The 24,677-nt window shown below is 46.4% G+C and overlaps 1 protein-coding gene across 2 annotated transcripts in view; it reads right to left on the bottom strand.

The window, feature by feature from the left end:
- Positions 1-24,677, bottom strand: part of SH3PXD2A (SH3 and PX domains 2A) — a 261,363-nt gene that overhangs the window by 149,189 nt on the left and 87,497 nt on the right. For both annotated transcript variants that reach the window (XM_075717611.1, XM_075717612.1), the window contains exon 4: positions 649-725. In XM_075717611.1, the coding sequence (XP_075573726.1) occupies positions 649-725 (77 nt within the window). The remainder of the gene's footprint in view (positions 1-648; positions 726-24,677) is intronic.

The raw sequence follows: 24,677 nt of genomic DNA, 5'->3' as shown, positions 1-24,677 counted from the left end.
TGCGCTTGATACCTCAAGAAAAACTGGGTATCCGCCTTGCTTAGAAACGACTTTTAATCTACTGTCAGAGGATTAATTATCATCAAATCATAAACTCTAAGCTAGAAAGGAAAGATTAGGTGACTTAACCTTCTTCTCAACACAGCCATGCTTTTCTGTCCTGCAATAAATTTCCAGGCTTTCACTCCACAGGAGTAGCACTCCTGGAAGCCACCGGTCCACCCCCAGTGCTGCCAGCCGGCGCTGTCCCTTGTGTGGCACTCAGGGACAGACGGGCAGAGAACAGAAGAAAATGCCATCTTAGTTGAGCCTCTCTGCCTGCTCAACTCCTGCATGCATCGAGGCTGAAGTAGAAATAAAATCCACATCTAGGGCAGATGAGGCTTATGGCCTTTACTGAGTAAATGAGGCACCAACCCGGTGCATAAAGTTTGAGGGGAAAATGCTGCAAGGACCCTGGGAGCAAACAGCAACCTGTTTTCACCTGCCCTGTTATTCCTGGTGGTGTTTGGGAAGGACCATCCTTCCTTCTGATGGACTCAACACAGATGAAGCTCTTAGCAGTATCTGGCAGGGAAAGCCCAGTGTCGGTGGTGGCTGTGAGCCCGCACCCAGCAGGACTGCCAGACGCTCCCCCGGAGCTCTTACCCTGCAGTACTCGTCGATGGGCTTCAGCCTCTTCACAGCTACGTCTCGGACATGGCTCCTCCGGAACAGGATCTTGCCTGAGGAGGGAAGAGATGAAAGGGAAGGGTTAGGGGCATCTCCTGCCATGCGGGACAGTGCAACAGCACCAAGCAGAAAGGTCAGCGGATGGGGTTTCACCCCTGGCTCCAACCACGGCTGGTGGCACTGCCGGTGGCTGAGCTCTGCAACCCCGTAATGCCCCCAACAGAGGGGTCCCAGCACTGGAGAGGTTTGCACAGCAGCAGCTTTGTGGGACTGCGGCTCCCCATTGCTACAAGACAGACAGGACGGCACACTCAGAGGAGGTGTGAGCAGCAGATCTGCTTCTGCCCTCGGAGCAAACTGCACAGGAACACGCTGCGGGGCAGGCGATGGAGGGACGTGAGGCAATAGCTATTACGGGAGCATGCGTGGCACCTCTCGCAGCTGGACGCTGCCGATCTTAAGTTTGTACAGGAGATGCAGCACACGGCCAACAACTACCACAGGCGCAGCAGCTCTGTGAAACCTCGGCGACTGCCACCGAAGTCACGCTTGTGTGAGCTGCCAAAAGGGGACTGCAGCGACTCACGAGGCAGAAGGAGTTTTTCTGATTTCATCCTGTAGATAATGCAAAAAGTTTTGGTCCCCTTTTAGTGATGGCGCTATCCTGGAATGGACCGACACTATGTTACAACTCCCTTCTTCTTCAGGGCTGCTTTGGTACATCCGTGCTGGCAGCGCAGGGAGCATCGCTGGGGTGGGATGCGGGCTCCATCTACACCCCATGCCTGCTCCCTCAGCCGCCTCCCGCTACAGATGCTCCTGCAGACAAACCACACAGCCAGCTCACAAGCAAATACAAGGCTGTTGGTGACAGAGCCCTTATAAATCTGCAGAGGGAAACCAAATAATAGAAGAAAAATAAACAAACTCTCTTTTTTTTGAAAGTAAAAAAAATAATAACCTCAGTGTCCTTACTGGATGACATTCCTGCAAGCAGTTAAGATTAAATAAACGGCTGGGTTTTGTGTGAAATTGATTGTACCAAAGTTTATCAAAATAATCTAGGAGCTGAGTTTCCCCACACACAAGGATGTCATAGCGTTGGTATTTTTTTGGCTTGAAGGGATTATATCTTCATATCCTTTTTTGGTGGTTTTCTTCCCTTTTTCTTTTGTGCTGTATTTCTTTTAATGTAATGAGACAAGAATAAATTATATGTTCTCCTTGTGGTGGAAGAAAACAGTAACTGCCAGCATTATTTAGTCCATGAAATGTCTACATAAAAAAAACGCTGACATATATACCACCCCCTGCTCCAAACTTCTGCCAACAGGCAAATGAGATACTCATCCATAGATCATGGGATAAGAAAATGGACTAGGAAATGAAATCAGATCCAAAATCTGAATATGTGGCTTTGATTTTGTCATGATTACACAAGCTGAGAGGTTAATGAAATAGCAGCCTTTAACAGTCCAGTAGCAGAGGCTCTAAACCCTGCCAGACTCTGCGCCTTTTGGTTGCCTTTTCCTCTCTAGCTGCTAATCTGGAAGGTGTTAAAGCCTTTTGTTTCAGGCAGGAGAAAGTGGTTTATCTCCACCTCCAATTCTGGCAGCAAAACCGTTTGTCCTGTGAGGTAACACGGTTTCCTAGTGCCATAAATTTATCTCTCTGGGTTCCCTGTGGTTATCTCATTACAAAGCTGGTGCTGAGCCATCCCTGTAGAATGCAATGCCACGTGGTCACAGAGCACAGAGGAAATCTTCAATAGGTGTCTGAGGCATTCATCTGAGCTTGAGCAGTTTAGTCAATAAGCTGCTGGAGAAGGAAAGTGGCACTTCCATCTCCCTGCACTGACCAACTTTGGACACACCAAAACATTGCTGCTTTCCTGCTTCTCTGCCTGGTAAATGGGGAGAACTAACGGGGAGAACTAACGGCACTTCGAAAACATTTCTTATTATTCCTGGTAGCCTCCAGGATCACACTGTACTTGTACTGCATAACTGCAGTAAGCCGCTTTTTTGGGGGGAAGGGGCGTGGGGGTAGCTGTAAAGACTAGTTCCTTTCTCAGTGCTCCAGAAATGCTGGGGTGGGAGATCTTGGCATTTCTTTGCAACTTTTATAAATAAACTGCAAAGAGAAAGCGACATTTTGGAAACAGTTCTCACTTTCTGGCTTTCCTGTTTTCAGTTCAAGCCACGAGTCAAAAGTCGAACCGGTGACCATATAAAAATATAAAGGAACCAAAGACTTCAACACATTAAAGATCTCCTGTAAATGCAATTCAGCTTGCCTAAAAAGACGTTTTACAGGGAGGCCCAGTCTTCAAAGTAACATAATAAATGAAAGACTCAAGCATAAGAAACAAGATAAATATAATAAAGAACGTTATATTCAACACAGAGTACAGAAAAGCCCCCAGGATATGACGAGTCTTAATTCAGTCCTTAAATGGAGATGGAAAATATCAGCATGACTGTGGTGTTAGGACAAAGCAAAGCCCAGAAGGTGCTTCCATTTTTATCCCTTCAGAAAATGGAAGATTTTCCCTCTGATATTGGAAAAGGCTCGATGAGGGCTGTGGGGAAGACCTGTAGCTGCCCAGTCCAGTATGGCATTCAAAACTGAGATCTGGAGAAGGTTGAGTGGTTTAGAGCACCACAGAGTAGCAGTCAACAAAGAAAAAAATCAAGAAAAAAACAAGGACACTCTGCAAGCACATCCAGTTCTGGCAGACAGCAAGGAAGGACCCCCTCACAAATCCTGGGGGTCCTCAGGCAGAAAAGTCTCATTGCCAGGGATACTGAAGCACCTCTAAAGAGGGACAACTTCCCAAATGCCCAAGTTCTCCCCTTTTCTGTGAAGACAGACTGTGCTGACAGAAGTTCAGCCAAAGTCATCATGATGGACCAGCAGGAACCACTGCAGATCCAGTATGAGTTACTACTGCTTTCTCCAGTTCCCCCATTTCTGCTGGTCTTCCTCTGAAAGCAGGGGAGGTCCCACAGGACTGGAAAAGGAAGGTAACCCGAGAGACCCCCCACTATACACTCTACGCTCTCCAAGTGGTTGCACTGGCCACAGACCCCATGAATGGAAAGCTTTGCCTAACGAGGTAGGTAGGGTCGCCATAAAGGAATAAAGAGCAGGCAGACAGCTGAGCAGCAGGGGCTCATAAGAGCCAGCAAGGAGTCCTCAGGATGGCAGTGGAAAGGAGCATTTCACGCAGCTCTAACATGAAGCAGGGAAGTCCTGGGGTGGCCGGTAAATGCAGAACAGCGCAGGCCATTTCCTTGTGAGGGTGGCGTAGTGGTCTATGTGCCGCTTGGCTTTTCCTCTGGGTGGTTTCCACATCTCTAAGGAAGAGATCTACTCCTACACAAGTACATGCAGTGCTCCTTCCTCTCTCCTGAATTTTATTGCAGCTCTTTTAAGCCTCCTCAGGCACTACACCCCTGTTTTACAGAAGAATGAGAAGCTTTTTAACTATGCTGCAGCCCAGCTAGGAAGCGAACGGGAAGTCTGTCTTGGACTCAGATGGGAAGCTATAGGCTACATGGGATGGCGCTGCCTCGTGCAAATATTTCATTCACCGATGTGCCAGGCTTGGACCAGGCCAAGGGAGGTCTGGCACATGTTAGGAAGGACTCTGAACACTGGGAGGGAGAGACGTGGGGAAGACACAGGGCTCCAGCCCTGCTGCTAATGCAGGATAACAATATTTATTTTTATCCTTTTTTCTTTAAAGAAAATATTATTCCTAGGAAATTAATGTGGATAAGAGGCAAAGTATCAGGTTTAGCATTGTAGGGGACATCTCAAGTCATCCCTTCATCTCTCTGTGTGTATATATATATATATGTAGTCTTTAATTCCGTGACCACACCCCCCTTCTCCCACAAGACCGCAGTTTCCTCCTGTATACACAGCGGGCGCACAAAGTGGGAAGAATAAAGCTAGGCAGGAGACTGTCTATCTGGCAGCTGCTGATTCTGCAAGCTTAAAGGTGTCCTCTGAATATCAATTTATAACTGTATAACCTCATACTTAGAGTAGCACAGATTTTAACAAGTGCCATGGACCCCCAGAACAAACAGGATTAAAGGCATCCCAATGCTTTGGTCCTCCCATTAGCCTACAGGTCTGTGCTGGACGCACCAGAAGGGTCCATAGCCTAATGCTTTGTAAGGGTCAAGGACGTGGTTCATGCAGGGAAGAAGCCCAGCTCCTGGTGGGCTTGGTGGCACTGTGGAACACAGTCTGGAGGCAGTACAGCATCACTAGGCAGAGAAGCACTAGAAGTCTCTGAGGGGATGCCTAGCAGGAGAATCCAATTTTTCCTCTTCAAGGGAGGAGGACATATGCTACACAGCCCCTACAGTCACAGCAGCTACTGCCCTAGACTGGTGATTTGTAAGCTCTAACACAGCCTCTAAAACAAACCTCCTAAGCACACCTTTCACTGTCAAGGAGAGGTGCTGTATATCCAGGCCTCGAGACCTTCTAGAGATGTCTTCATGATCTTCCCACCACTGTCCAGTGGCTCAGCCCCAACCTGCCAGCTTTGCTGCTCTCTGGAGTCAGGCAGTGAGTGGGAGCTGCGGCAGGGGCAACAGGGAGGCAGGGAAATTGCTGTTTAGCTCCTTTCCAAATCTACCAGAGAACAGATCCACCTCTTGCTCTTACTCTCGGATTGCTGAGCTTGAGTCTCCTTTCAAGGGACGTCTGGGTGACGGATTGGTCTGACACCAGTTGTTTCATGCAAGGAGCGTCTGTCAGAGGTTAGGAAGAGCCCGAATCCACTGTCAAAGTGACGATGGACAAATGCATATTCACATTTAATCTTCTACTTCAAGTACCGTCACCGCACTTCAGAGGGCAGTATGAGAAGCAAGTTATATGATAAATATTCAACAGCGGACAGCCTGAAGACTAATGGGCACATCAAAAATACTGTAATGTCTCACCTGATTCATGTTTAAAACAGACACATGCTGCCTCCAACTACACAAGCTCCAGCTGTGGAGGCTCTGCCAGTCAGCTTTCTCCTAAGAGCAGGGAAGCCCTCCTGTTTCTGCCTCTTCATGTTCTTGCTACTGTGCTGTTCGTTCTCTCCTCATTTTACCTGAGAACCTGGAGGTACCAGGTCTGTATATATATTGCCAAGCAATGTGTTCAACCTAAGATTAACTTCTCAGAGACAGAGTATGCTTATGAGAGAGGTCAGACTCTTTTTGCAGTTACACTGGGGTTGCATCGGTAAACAAGAGTAAAGAATTTAGCCCTCATGCAGTTACAGGTTCTCCTTTTGGGCCAAGCAGCTTCCTCCAGTGTAACTAAAACCATTTTGCTGCTCAAGTATTTTTATGAAGGCTTCTACTGCTTACGCATAGCTGTTGTTATTATTTTTATATACTGAAGAAGCACAGATGTGCAATCAGATATGACACAAATTCCCCTCAACCCATTTAAGCTGTGACATCCACCTCAGGGTCCTGCCCGAAACTCGCAGGCACCTGTCACACAATGTAACTCCCAAATGGAGCACTTAAAGATGCACTGCCACCTTGCAATGTAAAATATATAATTCAACAGCACAACACTATGGGACAGAAGAACAATTTTATGTTTGTCATGGAAGTATGTGTGATTGCCAACCAGATGGCAATCTGACAGTGGCCAAAAAAGAAGTGTGTTCCTTACAAAATAATGTCTTACTTTTACATGGGAATCCCAGTTCCCATGGATTGTTTCACCAATGATTTCCTGAAGTCAGAAAGCCAGTGCCAGGGTCCTAACACTAATGGCATTTGCTCCTGACAAAGAAAGGAGAGGGAAATGATTCATAGTGTTTCCACTAGTCAGAGGGGGAAGGACTTTTTTAATAAGTAGAAATTCATGACAGAGTCAGAACTGTTGGCTGAACTTGGCTGCTGAAGAGCCTCAGTTGATAAAGGCCTTTGCTAATCAGCAGGAATTACTATGGAAGGCGAGAAGAGGTGATGGAGACAGATGGGGCAACCAGGAAAGCCAACACAAGCAACAACAATATCGCCCTGAGATATGGAGGATGGTGGGGAGGGTGTCCTTTGCACTTGGATCCTGTTTTTAATGTGCATAAACCGCAATGTCAAAGAAAATCACCAAGAAGCAATAAAGCATGGGAAATAACACGGCTTGTATAAAAGAATAGCACCAGGAAGAGAAATCTTTCTCCATTAGAAATGATAAGCAGAATATGCCCTTATGTGAATACTTACAAGGGGAAACCAAAGACAGGCAAGAGGCGAGGCTTGATTCCCCACCAGCAAAGAGCTCCTACCTCTGAACCTGGCTGCTTTCCACTGTCTGTAGGGGTGGCTACTATCCTCAAGGGACAACAGCATCAGCTCTGGAACAGCTTTGCTAGTACAGACTTTGGGAATTCAAGCACCAAGCACAGCTGGAAGAAGGAGAAAAGCCATGAGCACTGATTCTGAAGTTCAGGAGTGACAGATGGGGGCCACGGGGTGCAAATCTCAAGCTAACAGCTCTGTTACTGTTTGTACAGTGTTTTGCACAAGCCAAGAGCTACTTCATGTTGCTCTGTGTCCTGCTGCTATCACCCAAACAACCCATTGCTCCTGTAATCTCCTCTTCAGCTGCCCAGCTGCAAATCTCCCATCTCTCCAAAGCAAGGCAGGAATCATGGTGCAAGCAAATTATGCAGTGTTTGGTCTGGAAAGGGCATGCAAAAGTGCTACAAAATTACCCTTTCAGTTTTCTTACTGTGAGGCTGTGAGGCACTTACTCTCTGTGCTGCCTTGCTTAAGATCCATCACCTTGCTTAAACCAACTTTACCACCAGAGTACAGCAAAGTAAAGCATCTACCCCACACAAGAGGATCTCAGTGTGAGCACAAGTCCCCAGATCCCTTAAAACTGAACTTCCCAGTCTCTGAGTGGCTGCAAAATGTTGGGAGTGTTGATTCAGTGAATGAAGTCTTCAATTTCTGCAGTGAAATTGGTGCCTCCTTGAACTACACAGCTCAGCTTCCCCAAGGTGGAAAGTGAACTCATTTGTAATTACTTGGTTGCAAGTGCTACATTAGCCTGCAAACAGCCAACTGCTTTTAAATGCAGAAAGCAGTCGGTTTGTCTGAGGACAGAGGGAGAATGGTATTTATACCTGCGGCCAGCAACACTGGCAACTGGCACACCCTCACCCGGAGGAACTGACCTGATAATTCCAAGTCCCACAGAGACTAGGAGCCAAAGGAGGGTCACGTTTTCAAAACATCCGAGAAACACTGCCTGAGGAAACAGCACTGCTTCCTCACACAGAGCATGCAGGAGTGTCCCCCTCTCTGCATACAGTCTTTGCTAGACTGGGAGCAAAAGCCACAGAAAGCCAGGAAAGCCTATGCAGATCCAAAGCATCACCCTTGCCTATGCATACTTCTCCCCTAAGATCAGAATCTGCACACTTACACATCCACTGCACCCTGCGTTTTGTTGAACATCCTCCAAAAAGATCAGTTTCCAAATTTCCCGGACCAAGACATCTAACATGCAGAAACATCAGGGCTTAAATAGCGATCAAACTATCTAGATCCTATACCAAATTGATCAGAGAAACATCAACCACTACGTCTCACTGCTGAAACACTTGGTTTTCCTCCTGTATCAGCTGACACCACTGTCCTGCTTTCACCTAGGTAGTTAGTGGTTCCTAACCTGTGATCTCCAAATCACTAGTGATCCACAGACAGTCTGCAGAGCTATGTTCAAGAGTAACTTTCACTCCCTGGCCAGTGTGGGAATGATGTGGTTCAACATACATTGGTCCAACAAGTTTGGGAACCAGCAGCCCCCGTTTGTATTACACAGTTGCTGGTGAACATGCTTGTACCATCTGAGCTATCCAGCTCCTGACCCCAGAGTAGGAAAAGGCAAGAGCCTCCCAAATGCCTTTGTGCCACCTTAACCATGAAAAATGCTCTTCCTGAAGGGCAAGACCATGCCCCTGTAGCTACACTAACTAAACTCTTTCTCTGCTCTTTCCAAAAATACATGAAGTACCACCTTGCTCGCTGGGGTCTGTTGAAGCCAACAGGAGTCTTCTTACTGACACTCAGTGGTATGGACCCTCACAGAAGGACCGTATGGTCCCACCTCAACCTTTTAAAGCAGGAGCCTTAACGAATTGAGCCTATTAAAACATTTGCACTGTCTTATAAGCTCTTAGAAAACTTGTCATTAATGCATGTGCTGGTGTGCCACTAAGTCCAAGACACCACCTCACAGACACTGGGCCAGTGCCAGCCTTGCCAACAGGGAGCCTTTGAGCTACATCCACTGGGGTCGAAGACCTTGCAGCAAGGTCACTGGAGGGAGATGGATTTGCACCACACTCTTGCCAAACTACGCTGGAAAAGCACAGTAAGGTCCTAGCCACATCCTTTAGCGTGACTGGCAATAGCACTGCTTGGGAGACTCCACCTTTAAGCTGGCTGAGAACTGGAGCTGTGAATAAAATAGTATTTGCACTCACACCACGTAGATCAAAGTTATTATTACTAGGAGGTAGGTCATGCAATAACGCGGTGCTACGGCATATACTCTTACAGGAACATTGCCGGTAGAAATTGAGGGGTAGGGATGCAAAGGTGGCTTCACAAGGTCACAAAATGAGCACACACTAATGAAAGCAATAAAGCCAGTCCCTAGATCCCTCTGCTGATTGCATGCAGAATGAAAATACATCTACCTTGGCATCTGGGGCCAGAAAATCTTTCAATTCAAACATTTATTCTAATCAAAACCAAATCCTTGATTTCTGCCACAAACAAGGCAAATTTCTCTCCTGGGGAAGACCTTTATTAAGTCAGCTGCCAGGTACACATGTCCCACATTACAGGAGATGAAATTCAGCAGTCAGATTGGCAGGGACAGTGCTCCTCAGAGCAGCTGTGGTATTTGGAAGGCACCAATTAACACAGAAATTAAACAAACAAACAACGTGGTGACAAACATAACTAGGTGTCTGTGCTTGTCAAGAGGTTGGAACTCAACAGCTAGCATTTCAGAGAGCAGTATTCAGAAACAAAATCCCCTGTGCTTTGCAAAACAGAGCACTGTTGTCTTTTTCCAAATGGAAGTGCTCTCCTGGAGTCCTCCAAGCAAAACCTCTGACTAGTTTTAAGCTGAATTTTCAGTAGATGACGACAGGCAGAGAAGCAAGCCATTGGACGACAAACTCACCAAAGCTGGCAGGCCTCCAAGTCAGGAAGCTCATCTGCAGACCAAGACACCATCTCAAGCCACAGGCATCATGCTCTGGTTCCAGACACGTTTTTTTAGTATGTCTTACCTTTTTGTGTCATTAAGACAATCTCTGGTAGGGATTTCCTCTCTGCCTGCTCTGATCCCTGATAAAGCTACAGTTCATTTCAAAGGCTCATGAGCAAGTGCTTTAAGGCAGCGATGGCTGATTTCTGTGCGTTACAGCACAAGAGAGATGGGCACTTTCATTTCTAGCACATGCTGGGGGGCTGACCAGTGCAGTCACGTTTGCATCTCTCTGTGCTGACTCCAAAGTCAGGCCTGCACCCCTCCTCCTGCCTCCTCTGCGCTCGCAGCACCATAACTCAGCTGGGATGTGCGATCTGGCCACATGACCTGACGAAACTGCCTTTGGGTCAGGTCTGTGGCCAGGCCACCCAGCAGCACCTCCGCTTTAACTCTTGACCATGAAGCCAACCTTATTGCCCCTTCCCAGCTGAAGGATGCATGGCTAACCCACTCCTTTGGTAGGCAGTGGACACGGTGATCAACGTGGGTGCACGCAGCCTGCACCAACATGAGCCAGCGTCCAGTCACTCAGCCTCCCAGGGACAGCAAAGCTCACTCAGATTGCTCCACCTTGGCTGCATGACTAAGAGCGCTCAAACCAGCAGTTACCATAGCTCAGCCGATGAACAGGAACAGGGAAATGATTTTAATATTACTTACAGATAACCAGCCTCCTCCACAGCTGGCTCCTCCATGTGTGAGTACTTCCACCATTTCCAGCTCAGGCCACTTAATCCAAACTACGCTCATGTGCGACTTGGTACCAGCAGTGCCTGCTGACACCAGAAGACAGCTGAGGACAATCTCCCTGAAAAATTCCTCTCACTTCTTCCACATGCAAGTAAACACAGCGTTAAGGGTGTGAAAGCACCCTGGAGGACAGAGCTGCTGCTCTGGAGCTCAGGGTGGAGGGTGCTGAGCACCCCCAGCTTTCCAGGGCCACTATCTCCAGGGTTCAGCAAGGTGCCTAAGTCTGATCAAAGGAGGAAATGGCACTGTCAGATGTCAACAGCTTCGCCCACCGCATAATGAAAAGCATCTTTCAGGGATTAATGCTCTAAGCAATTACTTGCCCCATGAAAAGAAAAGTGCCTTCAGCCAAGGTGACTTCAAGACCCCAGACCTATGCATGCTTTCGTTTCCCTTTCACGGTTAATATGGCCTTTTCATTTCCCAGAGAGAAGAAAAAAAGGTGGACTGGAAACTAATGTTTTGTTATTTTTTATTTTTAATAAGGATCGCTGGGCCAGCAGCATAAAAACATGAAAATAACCCCAACTTTATTGCTAAATTAAAGAAAAAACAGTAACATGAATAGGCACAGAAATCTGAATTAGGAATGTGAGCTGATAATTACCCTTTCGGGCCCTGATTAATTGCATTTGAAGCCACGGAGACACTGAGCAGCCAAACGGGACTGACTGCTAACAAAATCCACACCACCAAACAAACTGGTCTTTCTCTCCCTGTGCCACCACACAGGAATGGCAGCTCCCCAAATGCTGTTTGCCTTTGTGTCCTGGTGTGCAGTGCTACGCAGGGCTGGCCAGAGATACAAAGTCCCACTATTGGATACCTCAGATAACCCCTCTGAGGTGGTCCAGCCTGCAGACTTGTGGTCTCCAAGTAGAAGCTCAAGAATGGACAGATGCCATCTCCTCCACTTCTAGATGGAGGATCACAATCTATGTGTTTAGCACCTACAATTCAAGAATGCAGCTTCACTGGTAGTTATAATACACTAGAAAGGGACATAAGATGTAGTCCACTTTGTTGCAGCAATGTGAGAGGGTTGCATTTAGTTAGGGCGAAGTTCTCTGTAGTCCAGCTCCCTGTCTACAAGAGTGGCCAGTAAAAGTGGCAAGAAATTCAAGAACAGGACACGTGTAATGGATCCTTCTCCTGATACACACACCCCATTCCTGCACATCAGTGGTTAGACTTTTCAGAATTAGAAAATAATTTTTAGCAACCAGTGTTGGCTCCATCCTACAGAAACTGCCTTAGTACATTTTTGAACCCACAGATATTGTAGTCCCTTTAGAGTTCTCTGGAAATGAATTTCATAATTTAATCACACAGCATGTGATTACATATTTCCTTTTGTTCACTTTGAGCTTGCTTTCAAATTTCACAGGCTGCACCTGGTTTTTGCATTCTGAGAAATAAAAATAATCATGTCCTCCTCCTCACTCTCTCAAATTCTTTGTGATTTCACAAACTTCTACTCTATCCCAACCATCACCTTTGTTCCAGACTGAAGACTTTTAGTCTATATATTCCACTCATACAGAAGCCAATTCACTTCTGTAATCACCTCTGTCATCCTTCTCAGCACCTTACTTTATTATATATCCTTTCTGAGAGGCAATGACCAGACCTACACACGGTATTCACGACGTGGGGAAATCGTGGATTTCCGCAGCTGAAGCTCTGGGTTTTGTTCCCCATTCCTTGCCTAATTCTTTCTAACACCACCTTTGGCTTTCTGACAGCTGCTGACTGTTGAGCTGCAGTTTTCATGGAAACATCGTCAGAACTACTGAAATCTCCTTCCTAGATTGCAATGATCCTTCCCCGCCCCCCATAGCACCGCTTTGTGCTTACCGACACTGAACTGCCTTTTTACCATCAATATGAAATGCTCCTCCAACCTCCTTTTTGCGGTCAGCTCCCAATTAGAGTATCCTAAGTAAATTTTGTGATCAGCTAAGTTAGTTATATCACTAACACCCTCTTTTGCAGATCCTGGGTTCAACAGCACAGATTCTAGAAGAGATCCTTCAAGAATCCTTGCTGGTAAAACCACGTTTCTTTTTGGACATGAAGTTTTTAAGTCTTCATCCCCAGAGGATGCATCATTTTAAACTGTGGGCTCATTTGCACCTATTGGCTTTCAATCCCCTTTTTTAAAAACTATCCTGTAACGTTTGTCCCCCTGTACTTGGCGCTGGTGAGGCTGCACCTGGAATACTGTGTCCAGTTTTGGGCCCCTCAATACAAGAAAGACATTGAGGTGCTGGAGCGTGTTCAGAGAAAGGCAACGAAGCTGGTGAAGGGTCTGGAGCACAGGCCTTATGAGGAGTGGCTGAGGGAACTGGGGTTGTTTAGCCTAGAGAAGAGGAGGCTGAGGGGAGACCTTATCGCTCTCCACAACTACCTGAAAGGAGGTTGTAGGGAGGTGGGTGCTGGTCTCTTCTCCCATGTAGTTAGCGATAGGACGAGAGGAAATGGGCTCAAGATGCGCCAGGGGAGGTTTAGGTTGGAAACTAGGAAAAATTTCTTTACGGAAAGGGTGGTCAAGAATTGGAACAGGCTGCCCAGAGAGGTGGTGGAGTCACCATCCCTGGAAGCGTTCAAAAAACGGGTAGATGTGACACTTCGGGACATGGTTTAGCCTAGTCTACCCTTGATTGGTTTAGTGTGGACTTGGTAGTGTAGGTTAATGGTTGGACTGGATGATCTTAAAGGTCTTTTCCAACCTAAACGATTCTATGATTCTATTTCTATGATTTTTTATTTCAAATCTCAGAAACCAAGGATTATTGTTAATGTCCACAAATGCCAAAGCATCCATCCTTAAATGAAGGCTCCAATCTGGCAGAAAATAAGCTTACAGCCTATGTCAGTCATACATCAAATAACAAGAAAGGCTGTTAATAAAATTATCTTCTTATTGCTATTTTGGGAGGCACAGTAGGTTTTGATGGAGCTTGTAGTAATAGGATCTCTTATGCCATAATTTACGAGCACGTCTGTCTTGAACAATTTTCCACATGGGAAATTAATCACATTCTGCCTAATGGGAGGAAAAATATCCCTTTGCAGTTTGAATTGGATTTGCCATGGTCAATTGGACGTGGGATTCTTCTTTATCCCTACTCATAATCTGAAGTGTAGTGTTGCCATCCCAAATTCACTGTGTTAGACTCCAAAGATAGAGATAGAGATAGAGACAGGTGATACTTTCACGCAATGCCCACAATGAAGTAAGTCAAATATACCAGCATGGCACAGCCACAAAATTGGATTGTGGCATATGTCAGGTATTGTATGTAATTACTGCAGAAACTACCTCCCAGTAAATTTCAACTGCAGCTTCTATATAGTCCAAGCATACTTTGGTGTTACTTCTGAAAAAAAGAAATACTCAGGCCAGATTTAGGAAGCAAGCAACACACGTCTTGCCACCAGTGGTCCTACACAGATCACATGGAGCCAAGCCAGGATGAAACGGCTGATCTGGCTTTGCTCAGGCCTGCATTCGGTGACGCAGCTCAAGCCACCATTTCACAGCCCCATGTTCTGATTTGAAGGTGTGAAACAAGTTCCTGGGTTGCACAACTCCCTAAAATGTTCATGATCCTCCCTCTGATGTGTACCTGTATCTCAGTGGTACAACAGGAGTGAATTTAGCTAAGGCAATGGGCTGCATACTTGAAATCGCAACACCAGCAGCAACAGGAGTGCAACACCCTTCAGCAGAGCCACTGCCCATCCAAAGATGCACCACTGGGCATGAGGTCCCTGGAGATGTGACTGGATGCTGAAGGTCACTAAACACTGGGGCCATGCTGCAGTTCTGAATGACACAGGACAAGGCATCAATGACAGCTCAAGGACTCACAGGTCTCATTCAGGTGTACAATGCAGATGTTTATTTCTGCAGGTAAACTCCTGCAAGAAACCACAAGGAACTGAAGGTTCCTCATGTGCCAGGCTAATGACTCATCTGGAGGCTGGCTGTTCTTTGTATCTCCATGGGCATTCAAGAATGAACTGTCTAGAAATTGGGGCTGGCCTTCCCTAAGGTTTTTACTGAGATAATTTGCAAATTTCAATTCGGGTTCAGATTTTAATCCCTTCCTCTTTCCTCATCAAATACCCAGTGTGCAGAGCGAATGTCCTGGTGCCGATTCATCTCAACTGCATATCTCAGAGACACACTTCTGCTCGGAAAATCCCAATTTTGTTTTCAGTTCCAGTGGAAAAGGGGCAAGAAAGAGAGGCTCAGAAAGGGTGAGGGAAAATAAACCAGAAAACTAACACTTCAGTTAGCACCAGAGATAAAGAAGGTGTTTCCAGGTAGCAGGAAAGGAAGCCAAAAAGATCTGTGTCTCTGTGATGCCTTGACTTTGCCATTAAGAAGCAGAACACAAAGTTACTCAATGTTTCTTTAAGGCTGAAAGACTAAAGGAAAACAGGACGGCTTAAAGGAAAACGGAGTAATGGTATGACTGGAAACTATGAGTGCCCCTAGCCAAGCACCCAAAGGAACTGAGCAACGTTCATTAGTCAGTGACTTTATTGGTACTTGGGACTTTCGACTGCTGAGCAAGATTTAGACTGAAAAGATATTCTGGGGCATGCTACTCTTATTTATGTTTGGACGGAATTCAGTCTCACCCCATGTAATATTTTTCCATGCTGATTTGAGCAGAACGAGCCCTCACTTTTTCCCTGGGCAGGGTAAGAGTGGGTCCGTTCTTGGGATCAGCACGGTGGAAATGTCACTTCCCAATCAGTGGTGTGAGGGCAGTGGGAGATGGCTGAAAAGGAGCGGTCCTTCTGCAAGGAACCTCAAGATATTTTCCAAAATATTTATTCTCAGAGCATAAACCCATCGTCCCAGACACTGTACAAACACAAGACAGTCCCCAAGATTAATTTGTTCCCAATCAAAACACTCAGTTCCACTGTGGCTTTTGAACAAGTTAATACATAGCAGAGAGGTGCCGAGCACCTGAATTAACACTGGGCACCTGTGCAACAACAACAACAAAAAAAATCCAGGTCATACCTCAAAACTACCCGACTGCAAAAAATACGCAGCATTAAAGGCCACCTGTTCAGCAGCTTGGTGATGCTGCACTTGCCACAGCAATGTTGGGTAAGATTCAACCACTCGTAAGGTCCCGTGTATGAAGAGATGGGGATGGGGAGAGAAGGGAAGTGGGACCAATGGAGCCCAGCAGAGAAATTCCTCAGGCACCCAAGAGCCCACACCATGCAGCAGAGCCTTCCACTGCACTCATTTGCAAGACGCACAAGAGAGTATTACCTGCTGTGTTCCATAAAACTATGTTGTTGCAAATGGATTTGAAAGATTGGGCTTTTTCCTTATAGACAGAGAAGAGAAGAAGGAGGAAATAAGAAGTATTTCTTGCAACTGCTGCAATGATTGCTCTGTGACATGAGACCTTCTGAATGCAATATTCATACACGTACACTTCAAAGAGCACAGTCAACTGAGGGACTGGTGTTGTGGTGACAAGAATTATACTGGTGCCACTTACAAATCAGAGGGGCGTTGTCCAGAAATTATGGGGTTTGGATTAAAACCTTGGGTAGTTTAGGAAAATATCAGATCTTGATAAGTTTCTTCTACTGGGTAGACTAAAATTCTTCTTTTTGAGGCTGAGATCTTACAAGCACAAATGACTGACCCTTCATGTCCAAATTGCTACACACATTGAATTAATCTTCATCACAGTCTTTTCACAGTATGGCTCCAAATAACCAAACCACAGAAATACAGCACTGGAAGGGAGTTCAAGAGACCAGCAAATCCATTACCTTGATTCATAGCACAATCAACTCTACCTACAGCACAACTGAAGAAGTAGTGTAGTTACAGACCTCCAAAGATGGAGACTCCTCACCTCCTCAGGCAGTTCAAATCCAAAATCACCTCCCCAATGCACTACAACAAGTAAGGAGGATGCACATTCAGTGTATTTAGGACACGAAGAAAAGTTTAGGTCTGATTCACCACTGTGTTTCCCCCTTTCACCTGGTCTAAGCCCATGGTTTCAGTAAATCTACCTTAGCACACACTCAAGTAATGACAAGTTCCAATGACTTTGCTCTCCAAGGTGAACCTGACATGATGAGGAAGGGACACAGTGAGGAGACCAACAGGGGGCAAAGGACTATATGCAAGGAGCGTGATCACTTGTTAAAGACCTTATCCAGAGTGTAGGGGAATTAAAAGGGCTTTTTCCATTCACTCATTGATGCTGGATCAAGCCTTAGCTTACACACACATCTTGAGCACTGCGTAAGTATGCACTTTCCAGTCGTCGTCTTTTCCCTTCTCTGAAAGGAGAGCCATCTGAATCCCAAGCAGATCCTTAAATCACTCTGAGTCAATACACAAATCTGGTTTCAAGTACCTTCTTTTTCATGTTTTACCCAGAAAAAGTACCAGTCGAGTCTTTTTCACAGGTGTTTCTTTTGTAGTTTAGCGGGGGGGATGGTGGTGGTGTAATTTTTTTTTGGATGACACTGTTTTCCACATTGTTTATTTTAACTCACATTTTATTAATTTTGTTCATGTGCCAAGAGGGCAAGCCAGGTGCATTTCAGATATTGCACTGGAGTTTAATTAAATAACTATTACTTGAAAAAGAGGGCACTGAAATGACCTTTTTGAAAATATTCACGAAACAAAGAATCTAACTTATTTCTGATATTTTTGAAGGCATACAGAACATTTTGGTTTTAATGACAAGCAGATCAATCCCCTGCAGTCAACTCTTCAGACAGCTCAGCTGCCTGGGAGTGATTCAGGAGGGTCACTTCTGAGTCAGCTCGACAAGTCAGATTGCTTTAGATCTTCTTATAACCCCCAGGAAACCTGCATTAGTAACAAACCGCAGAATAAAGCCCGAGCCCCCAAGGAACACCAGGCATTGCAAATGGTGAAAAGAAAAATAATTTCTCAGCCCTTTCTAGGCCTTGCAATAGGGAAATGCTGCAGAAAGGGAAGTGCACATTTCCAAATGAAAAAGCCATTAATGAGAACAGAGTCTGGCTGTGGGACTAGCATGGATCAGAACCAAACTGAGTGACATCAGAGCCGATGTCTCATTGATGTGAGTGAGAACCCAACCCGGCTACGCCACAAGATTAGAAACATATGCAGCACCAGTAAGCCTCTGGGGGACAGCAAACCATTTCAGGCTATAGATGAGAGAAGAGAAGAGAGAGACATGGGGGAGGACAGTCCCTTCATCACGTGCTGGCATTGAGATGGACCCAAAGGACTTCAGACAGGGACGCAAACACCGATGCTGGCTACTCTGCAGCACCACAAGGTTCTACGTGTGGCTCGTGGGGCTGAGGAAGCCAAGAGAAGCTATGTCCTTGTGCCGGAAACAAGCAACGTGCAAGAAGGATAGAAGCAAGAGACAGAAGTCAATGAGACTGAAGAGGTTTATCTCCCTCCCCAAGGACCCACGGGTAAATACAGGCTTTCCTGCAAGCATACTGATGCTTTTGACACTCAGGGTAATAGCTTTCCTTCCATTGTATTAAAATAGCTAACCAATTTGAATCTGAAGTCAAATTTCCAAACACACACGCACAAACACACACTGGGAATACACTGGTGCTTTAGAAAACAGGAGCCAGGGTCAGATGACACTTAGGCTCTTCTGAAAATTTCCTGCTGGAGTCTTTCACGCTGTAAAACTATCCTGAAATAATTTGAACACTCCAGGCGGAAAAGCCAGCTGCTTCCCTAGGTCAGTCAGAGACCTGCTCTTGAGATCCTTTGCTTGCTCACCCAAAATAATCACGTTCTTGGGAAGCAGGCTTTCACCGCCTTCCCCAACACCCAGAAAACACCCAGTTTGTGATCCCCATGTGCCAATGGGAGGCTCCTACACCCTGTCTGCACCAGCTTCTGCTTGCATGAGGCTGTGTTTTATGAGCCCGAGAGCATCGCTTTGAAGGAGGACAAAAAGGGAGTGAGAGACTGTAAATCGCCTGGGAAGAGCAGCACTTTGCTCTCCCATGCCGCTCTCAGCCCTACACCCACGCTCTTTCAGTGTGGTACCAACATCAAGTGAAACTGTACCTTGGGCAGCCTAATCCGAACCAGGCTCTTGGGGGAAACAGCTGGGCACTGCCAGGAGGAGGGACCGGGCTCCCACCACCTCCCCTCCTTCACGCCGTACTGCAAAAGCCACTGATCACCCTGAGCCACCCCCGCCAACTGCCTCAGCCCTTCAATGCCCAAATGCATATTCCCTCCTCGCACCCACCACCCTCCTGTCATGTGAGGATGCAGCGGTGAACCACTCTCTCCTAGTTATGCTATTGCACACAGCAGCAGCCAAGAACCAATTTTTCCTTTGCAAAGAAATCACTTCACCATAATGCAGTAAATTTAGCCCCTGGTAATTAAAAAGCTTAAGCTCCAACTCACACTTCCAAGCATTTTCTCAGAAGGGAGGAAAACTAACAAAAACACTCATAGCCATCACCAGAACCACCCCTGTGAAAGGCCTAATTCCCTATATTGCTTTAATTAAAAGTGGATGAATAGCAGTCTCCCAGCCTAGAAACCTTTAAGAGAAATAAAGGCAATCTATAGGCTTATGAAAATAAAACAGGAGCAGGGGAACACAAAAATCCTGCCAATTTTAGGGCTTACCAGAGGATTATAACATCTGGACTCTCTTTTCAAGGGGAGGTGAACCGGGGAGTGGATGGTATGGAGAGGACACAACCACCCCTCGGAGCGAGTGTCAGGCGCGGGGACTTGGCGATGGAAGAAGAGGAGCAGAAACCCACAGAGAGAGGCAACACCCTTGCCCACACGTTTTTGTCTTCACGGCTGCTTGGAGGAACACTCCTGTCTGCTGACACCACAGAACAAAGGATCTGGTTTAATTGCAAAAAAAAAAAAAAAAAAGGGGGGCCCAGGGGGATAAAATCCTAACAGATGATGAGTATTGCTGACCTCCAGTGAAAACAGAGAACAACTTGGTGAGGAATAATCTAATCCATAAGAGCAAAGTATTTATCATCACTGTTACAGCAAGAGACCACCCTGCTCCAGAGGATATCTGCAAACAGATGTAAGCATGGAGGCTTTAAGCACGGCTGTAAAGGCACCAGTCAGGCATAGGTAATTACAGAAGGACTTTAGTGCTGCAGTATTTCAGTACTACACAATGTTTTATGGATTTATTCTTTTAATGTCATGGGGAGATATGGCAATTCTAGTTTGCCTCTCTTTTTCCCCAATAAAAGAAGTGCAGAGAGTCTGGGGGTAGATTTGGACCCTCTATATCCCACCTGAGTCCCCACATCTTCTGTCTCCCATTTGTAAAACACCTCTGGCAGTGGGGAAAATTAGGGACAAGTCTTGGGCAGAATTAATGACTAAACATGGGCTTAACTGATGATTCCCAAGATTGCACCCTATGGCTGGGGGACAGAGAGAAATGGAAACCAAGCCCCCTAAGTGGGCTCCACCTCCCCACCAGCTCCCCTCAGCTGCTCCCATGTGCCGGAGGCAAGCCCACGCGTGGTGGTAGGTACAGGATGTCATCTCTGGGGCTTCACAGGAGCAGTATCAACACACGCCCAGCATACATGTGCAGAATGAACAAAACTTGATTGTTTTTCCACTTGGGCCAGAGAAAATTAAAACCTTGTGAAAGTCGCTTTGTCTTAGAATTTACTTTGCTTAGCTTTATTACATCTTAGCCTTCTTATCAGTTTGATTTCATTCTTAAGTCATTTTAAACCCTAGTGTCATATAATCTGGCAGCTACAGTGATGGGCTTTACACAGAAAAACACAGGGAAAGCGTTTTCAAAAGCACTCAGACCCGCTGTGACTACTCCCGCTGAAGTCAACAGTAAATCCAATGATACCGCCAGGAGCAGAGGTCAAGGCTGAGTAGGCTTGACGCTACAGAAACTTATGGGTGGGATTTTCAATCTCTTAAAAAACGATTACTAATAACAAAGTATATTAAAAATAAAGAGCTAAGTTGTGACCCTGAAAATATTTACATATGTGCCTAGCTCGCAGCTTGTAAGTAACTAGGGGGGGCCTGATTTCTCTCACTTTCCCTAACGTAAGCCAGGAATAATGGTCCAGATGCATGTGGAAAACAAAACCTTGGCTCACGAAGAGGGTCAACTACAGTGATTTTGGTGGAACCATCCATGCTTTGCAGAGCAGAGGCATGCATGCAGCAAGACTCCTTAGAACACCAGGATCTTCTGAAACCCACAGCCACTCTGACATATAAATACAGCAAATGTGAGACGGGACCTTCCTGGCTGTGATGGTGCTGGATATCTGCAGAAACAACATTAAAATCCACTCACTTCTAATCAACCATAGTAAAACTTGGATCAGAAAATGAGGGCTAGTTAAGAAAAACTGGGGGCGTGAAGGGGGAGTGTTTTATTATTTATGTGGATCTGACACTGTGACATAAATTAATCTAACTTCAAAGGATGAAATATCATCATTACAAAGCATTGCATCGGGTATAACCATTTCCAGGCTATTATGCAAACCCAACTGAAATAATATTATGCGTAGAGGATTATTCTAGTTCCCTATTAATGCCAAGAGGAAGAGGGATGTGACTTATTTTCTCATCCTGACAAATCATCTCAAGACGCTGCTGAATCAGACATGCTTGCAGCTTAAGAGGAAATAAGTAGAAATGTTCAGCTTTTATTACTAAGTTTCAGGATTCATTAATGCGAATGCAAAACTAAACCTCATTTAAATCCCCTCATTGTTCACGATATAAATCCTTAGATTGTGTAGTTACTCTGGAATGGAGAAAGAAAAGAGCTAGAGAAGGTCACCTCCCCAGCTATTCGTTTCCAGGCAGCTTCACTCCCAGGTTCCCGCACAATACAGCAGTCTTCACTGCAACCATTTCAGGGGAAATGCTTTACTTGCATAAAGGCTGCAACTGTTTCCACTGCACTGAAGCCATAAAACTATTGCAATTGAACCAAAACTTGGTAACAGCTTAATGGCATAAAGGAGTATTTGGACTAAATTGAACCTGACCGTATCACTCTAAGGTTCTTTTCCAAGTTAAAAGGCTTTTATTTATAGTCTTTACTTACACCCAAGAGACTTTGACATATTTTAACTAACCTGCTTTCCTTGTCTTCTTAACCTTGGTCCCTTTCCAAGAAAAAAGATGTCATCTGACCACAGATGGGGTTTGATTTCCAGCAGCAGAATTAACCCACAACACAAATCCCTTGTGTTTATTCACTGAGTGATGGTGCATGTCCTGGGGAGTGAGCTTAGCCAATATTTCCTTGATGAAAGGGGTGGAGGGGAACAGGCTGGAGGTACCTCTGTTACCACATCAACCACTTGCATGAAACAAATCTCTGAATCCCACCTTTTCCAACTCTTCTGGTTTCATAGACACTACCAGGAGAGCAGAATATGCCGAGACCCACCAGTGGATCAGTGTCACTGTTACTGGGACTCACTGAATCTCCTTACATGCAGGTCACCCCGTGTTGACACAACTGTCGCAGACTGCCGTACTGCAGACACATGGCTTAGATGGTGCAATCCTGGCTACAAACACAGACTAATTGGACCTCAGGCAAAGCACACCGCAGCCTTCCCTCCACCCGCTGAGTACACACGGGAGGGACTTCTGAACTGCCCCGGCGGTCAGATACTGTGTCAAATGTACACAGCATTTGCATGGCACTGCACCAGCCACCCCAGCCAAGGATGGCTAATGAAAGGACAACTGAGCAGCATTTATAGACCAGAGAGCGTCAATTCACCCTCTCCTTGACAGGGCTGGAAAAAATAACCTTTTTGTCCAGGGTGAGGGAAAGATATTGAAAACCAGGATTATACCAGGTTGAACAATGCCACGATGAAAAGAAAAATCTTTTCCCTGTCTCGGAGGGTCTTTTTTTGACCTGTGTCCAGAAGTCTTTTTCAGTCAGGTTTAGCAAGTGCCCCCTCTGCACACAACATAGCTCACGTCTGCTCCAGATCTGGCTGGTGGCGGGCATGTGACGTGGTGGCATCACACAAGATGCTGCAGTCCCCAGGTCCTGGACACCTCACCTACCTGCAGCAGCACCACCCTGATAGCTTCCTGCCTTCATTTTCCCAAGCCCTTTCCCAAGGCAGCTCTCTGGGAAGGAGCAGGAATATACCTCACTAGCAGGGGTACCTCACCAGCTTGGCTCTGTCAGAGCAAGACCAAGGAGCAGGAAGAGAGGCCCGGGCAGGTCGTTCAAGCAAGCTCTTGGTGGTCCAGCAGCACATCCCTGGCTGTGGGATGCAGCAAGGAGCAGGGGGGTCAAACAAGGCAGTATCACACTCCATCAGAGCAGCTTTTGCTTGGCAGAGAGTGTGCTCCTTCCAGCTGCGGGCAGCCCACCGGTGGCTCTCCCATCCCCTGTCACCACGTACCAGAGCCAGCAGCAAGCAACCCCTTCTTCTCCCAGCCCCTGGGAGAACGGGGTGGCTGGGACATTGTGCAAAAGTAAATATTTACGTAGCCAGGGCCTGCCTTCCTCTGCCCGGTATTTTCTCCCCCTTCTTAAAATGTCACAGATCAGCTGTTTTCATAATTGTGCAGGAAATGGGTTCCCTGCTGGCTGGCAGCTTAACACCCGCGTGTGCTGGGTCTACTGTGGCTGCACCGCTCATCTCTGCTGCCGGCTCCTGCATCCACCCGGGATCTTCAGAGGATGCATCCGTCCAGAGGGGAGACGGGAGAGTCAGGGACACAGGCACAGAGCTGCACGACTGTGGTAGTCCTTCTCGTAATTGCAGCTTAGAAGAACCCCTCTGCCCTGGTCCACGGGTCAGATCAGGGTCCCGGGAGACCCAACACTCTGTTTATGCCACTTCAGAGCAAACATCCAAACCAGACTAACACAGCTTCCTGCCGGCACACAGCAGCGAGCGCACTCAGGAAATTCAAGCATATTTCAAGCTTGCAATTTTTTCTTTGTTCTTTGGACAAAGCCTCGTTCACTGGAGATGTTGCTAAAGGGATTATTATCTGTAGGAGACTTCTCTTCCCAAGAGGAAATCTGCTAAACACACAATTCTGCATTTGCTCTGTTTTGTAGGAGCCAGGATTAAGATAGGAATATTTTCCCTTCTGCTCTCTGCATCTAATGATTTAAATAGACCAGTGGTGATGACACTGCCTAGTGGGAATAGGCGCAAATGCCTTTACCCTGTACTCCAGTCTGATGGTTGTACTGCTTGCCTGAGAGGGTAGCAAGCTATCCTGCTGTTTGGTGGGAAGAGCTGGAAGAAGAGTTGGAAGAATATGGTAGGAATCACCAAGAAGGCCAACAGCATCCTGGCTTGTATCAGGAATGCTGTGGCCAGCAGGAGCAGGGAGGTGATTGTCCCCCTGTACTCGGCGCTGGTGAGGCTGCACCTCGAATACTGTGTCCAGTTTTGGGCCCCTCACTACAAGAAAGACATTGAGGTGCTGGAGCGTGTTCAGAGACGGGCAACAAGGCTGGTGAAGGGTCTGGAGAACAAGTCTTATGAGGAGCAGCTGAGGGAACTGGGGTTGTTTAGTCTGGAGAAGAGGAGGCTGAGAGGAGACCTTATCGCTCTCTACAACTACGTGAAAGGAGGTTGTAGGGAGGTGGGTGTTGGTCTCTTCTCCCAAGTAGCTAGCGATAGGACGAGAGGAAATGGGCTCAAGATGCGCCAGGGGAGGTTTAGACTGGAAATTAGGAAAAATTTCTTTACGGAAAGGGTGGTCAAGCATTGGAACAGGCTGCCCAGAGAGGTGGTGGAGTCACCATCCCTGGAAGTGTTCAAAAAACGGGTAGATGTGGCACTTCGGGATATGGTTTAGTCTAGTCTACCCTTGA

Source organism: Pelecanus crispus, chromosome 10, assembly GCF_030463565.1.
Source record: "Pelecanus crispus isolate bPelCri1 chromosome 10, bPelCri1.pri, whole genome shotgun sequence".
NCBI lineage: Eukaryota > Metazoa > Chordata > Aves > Pelecaniformes > Pelecanidae > Pelecanus > Pelecanus crispus.
The sequence above is the reverse complement of the archived record's forward strand: the minus strand, read 5'-3'. Positions and strand labels throughout refer to the sequence as shown.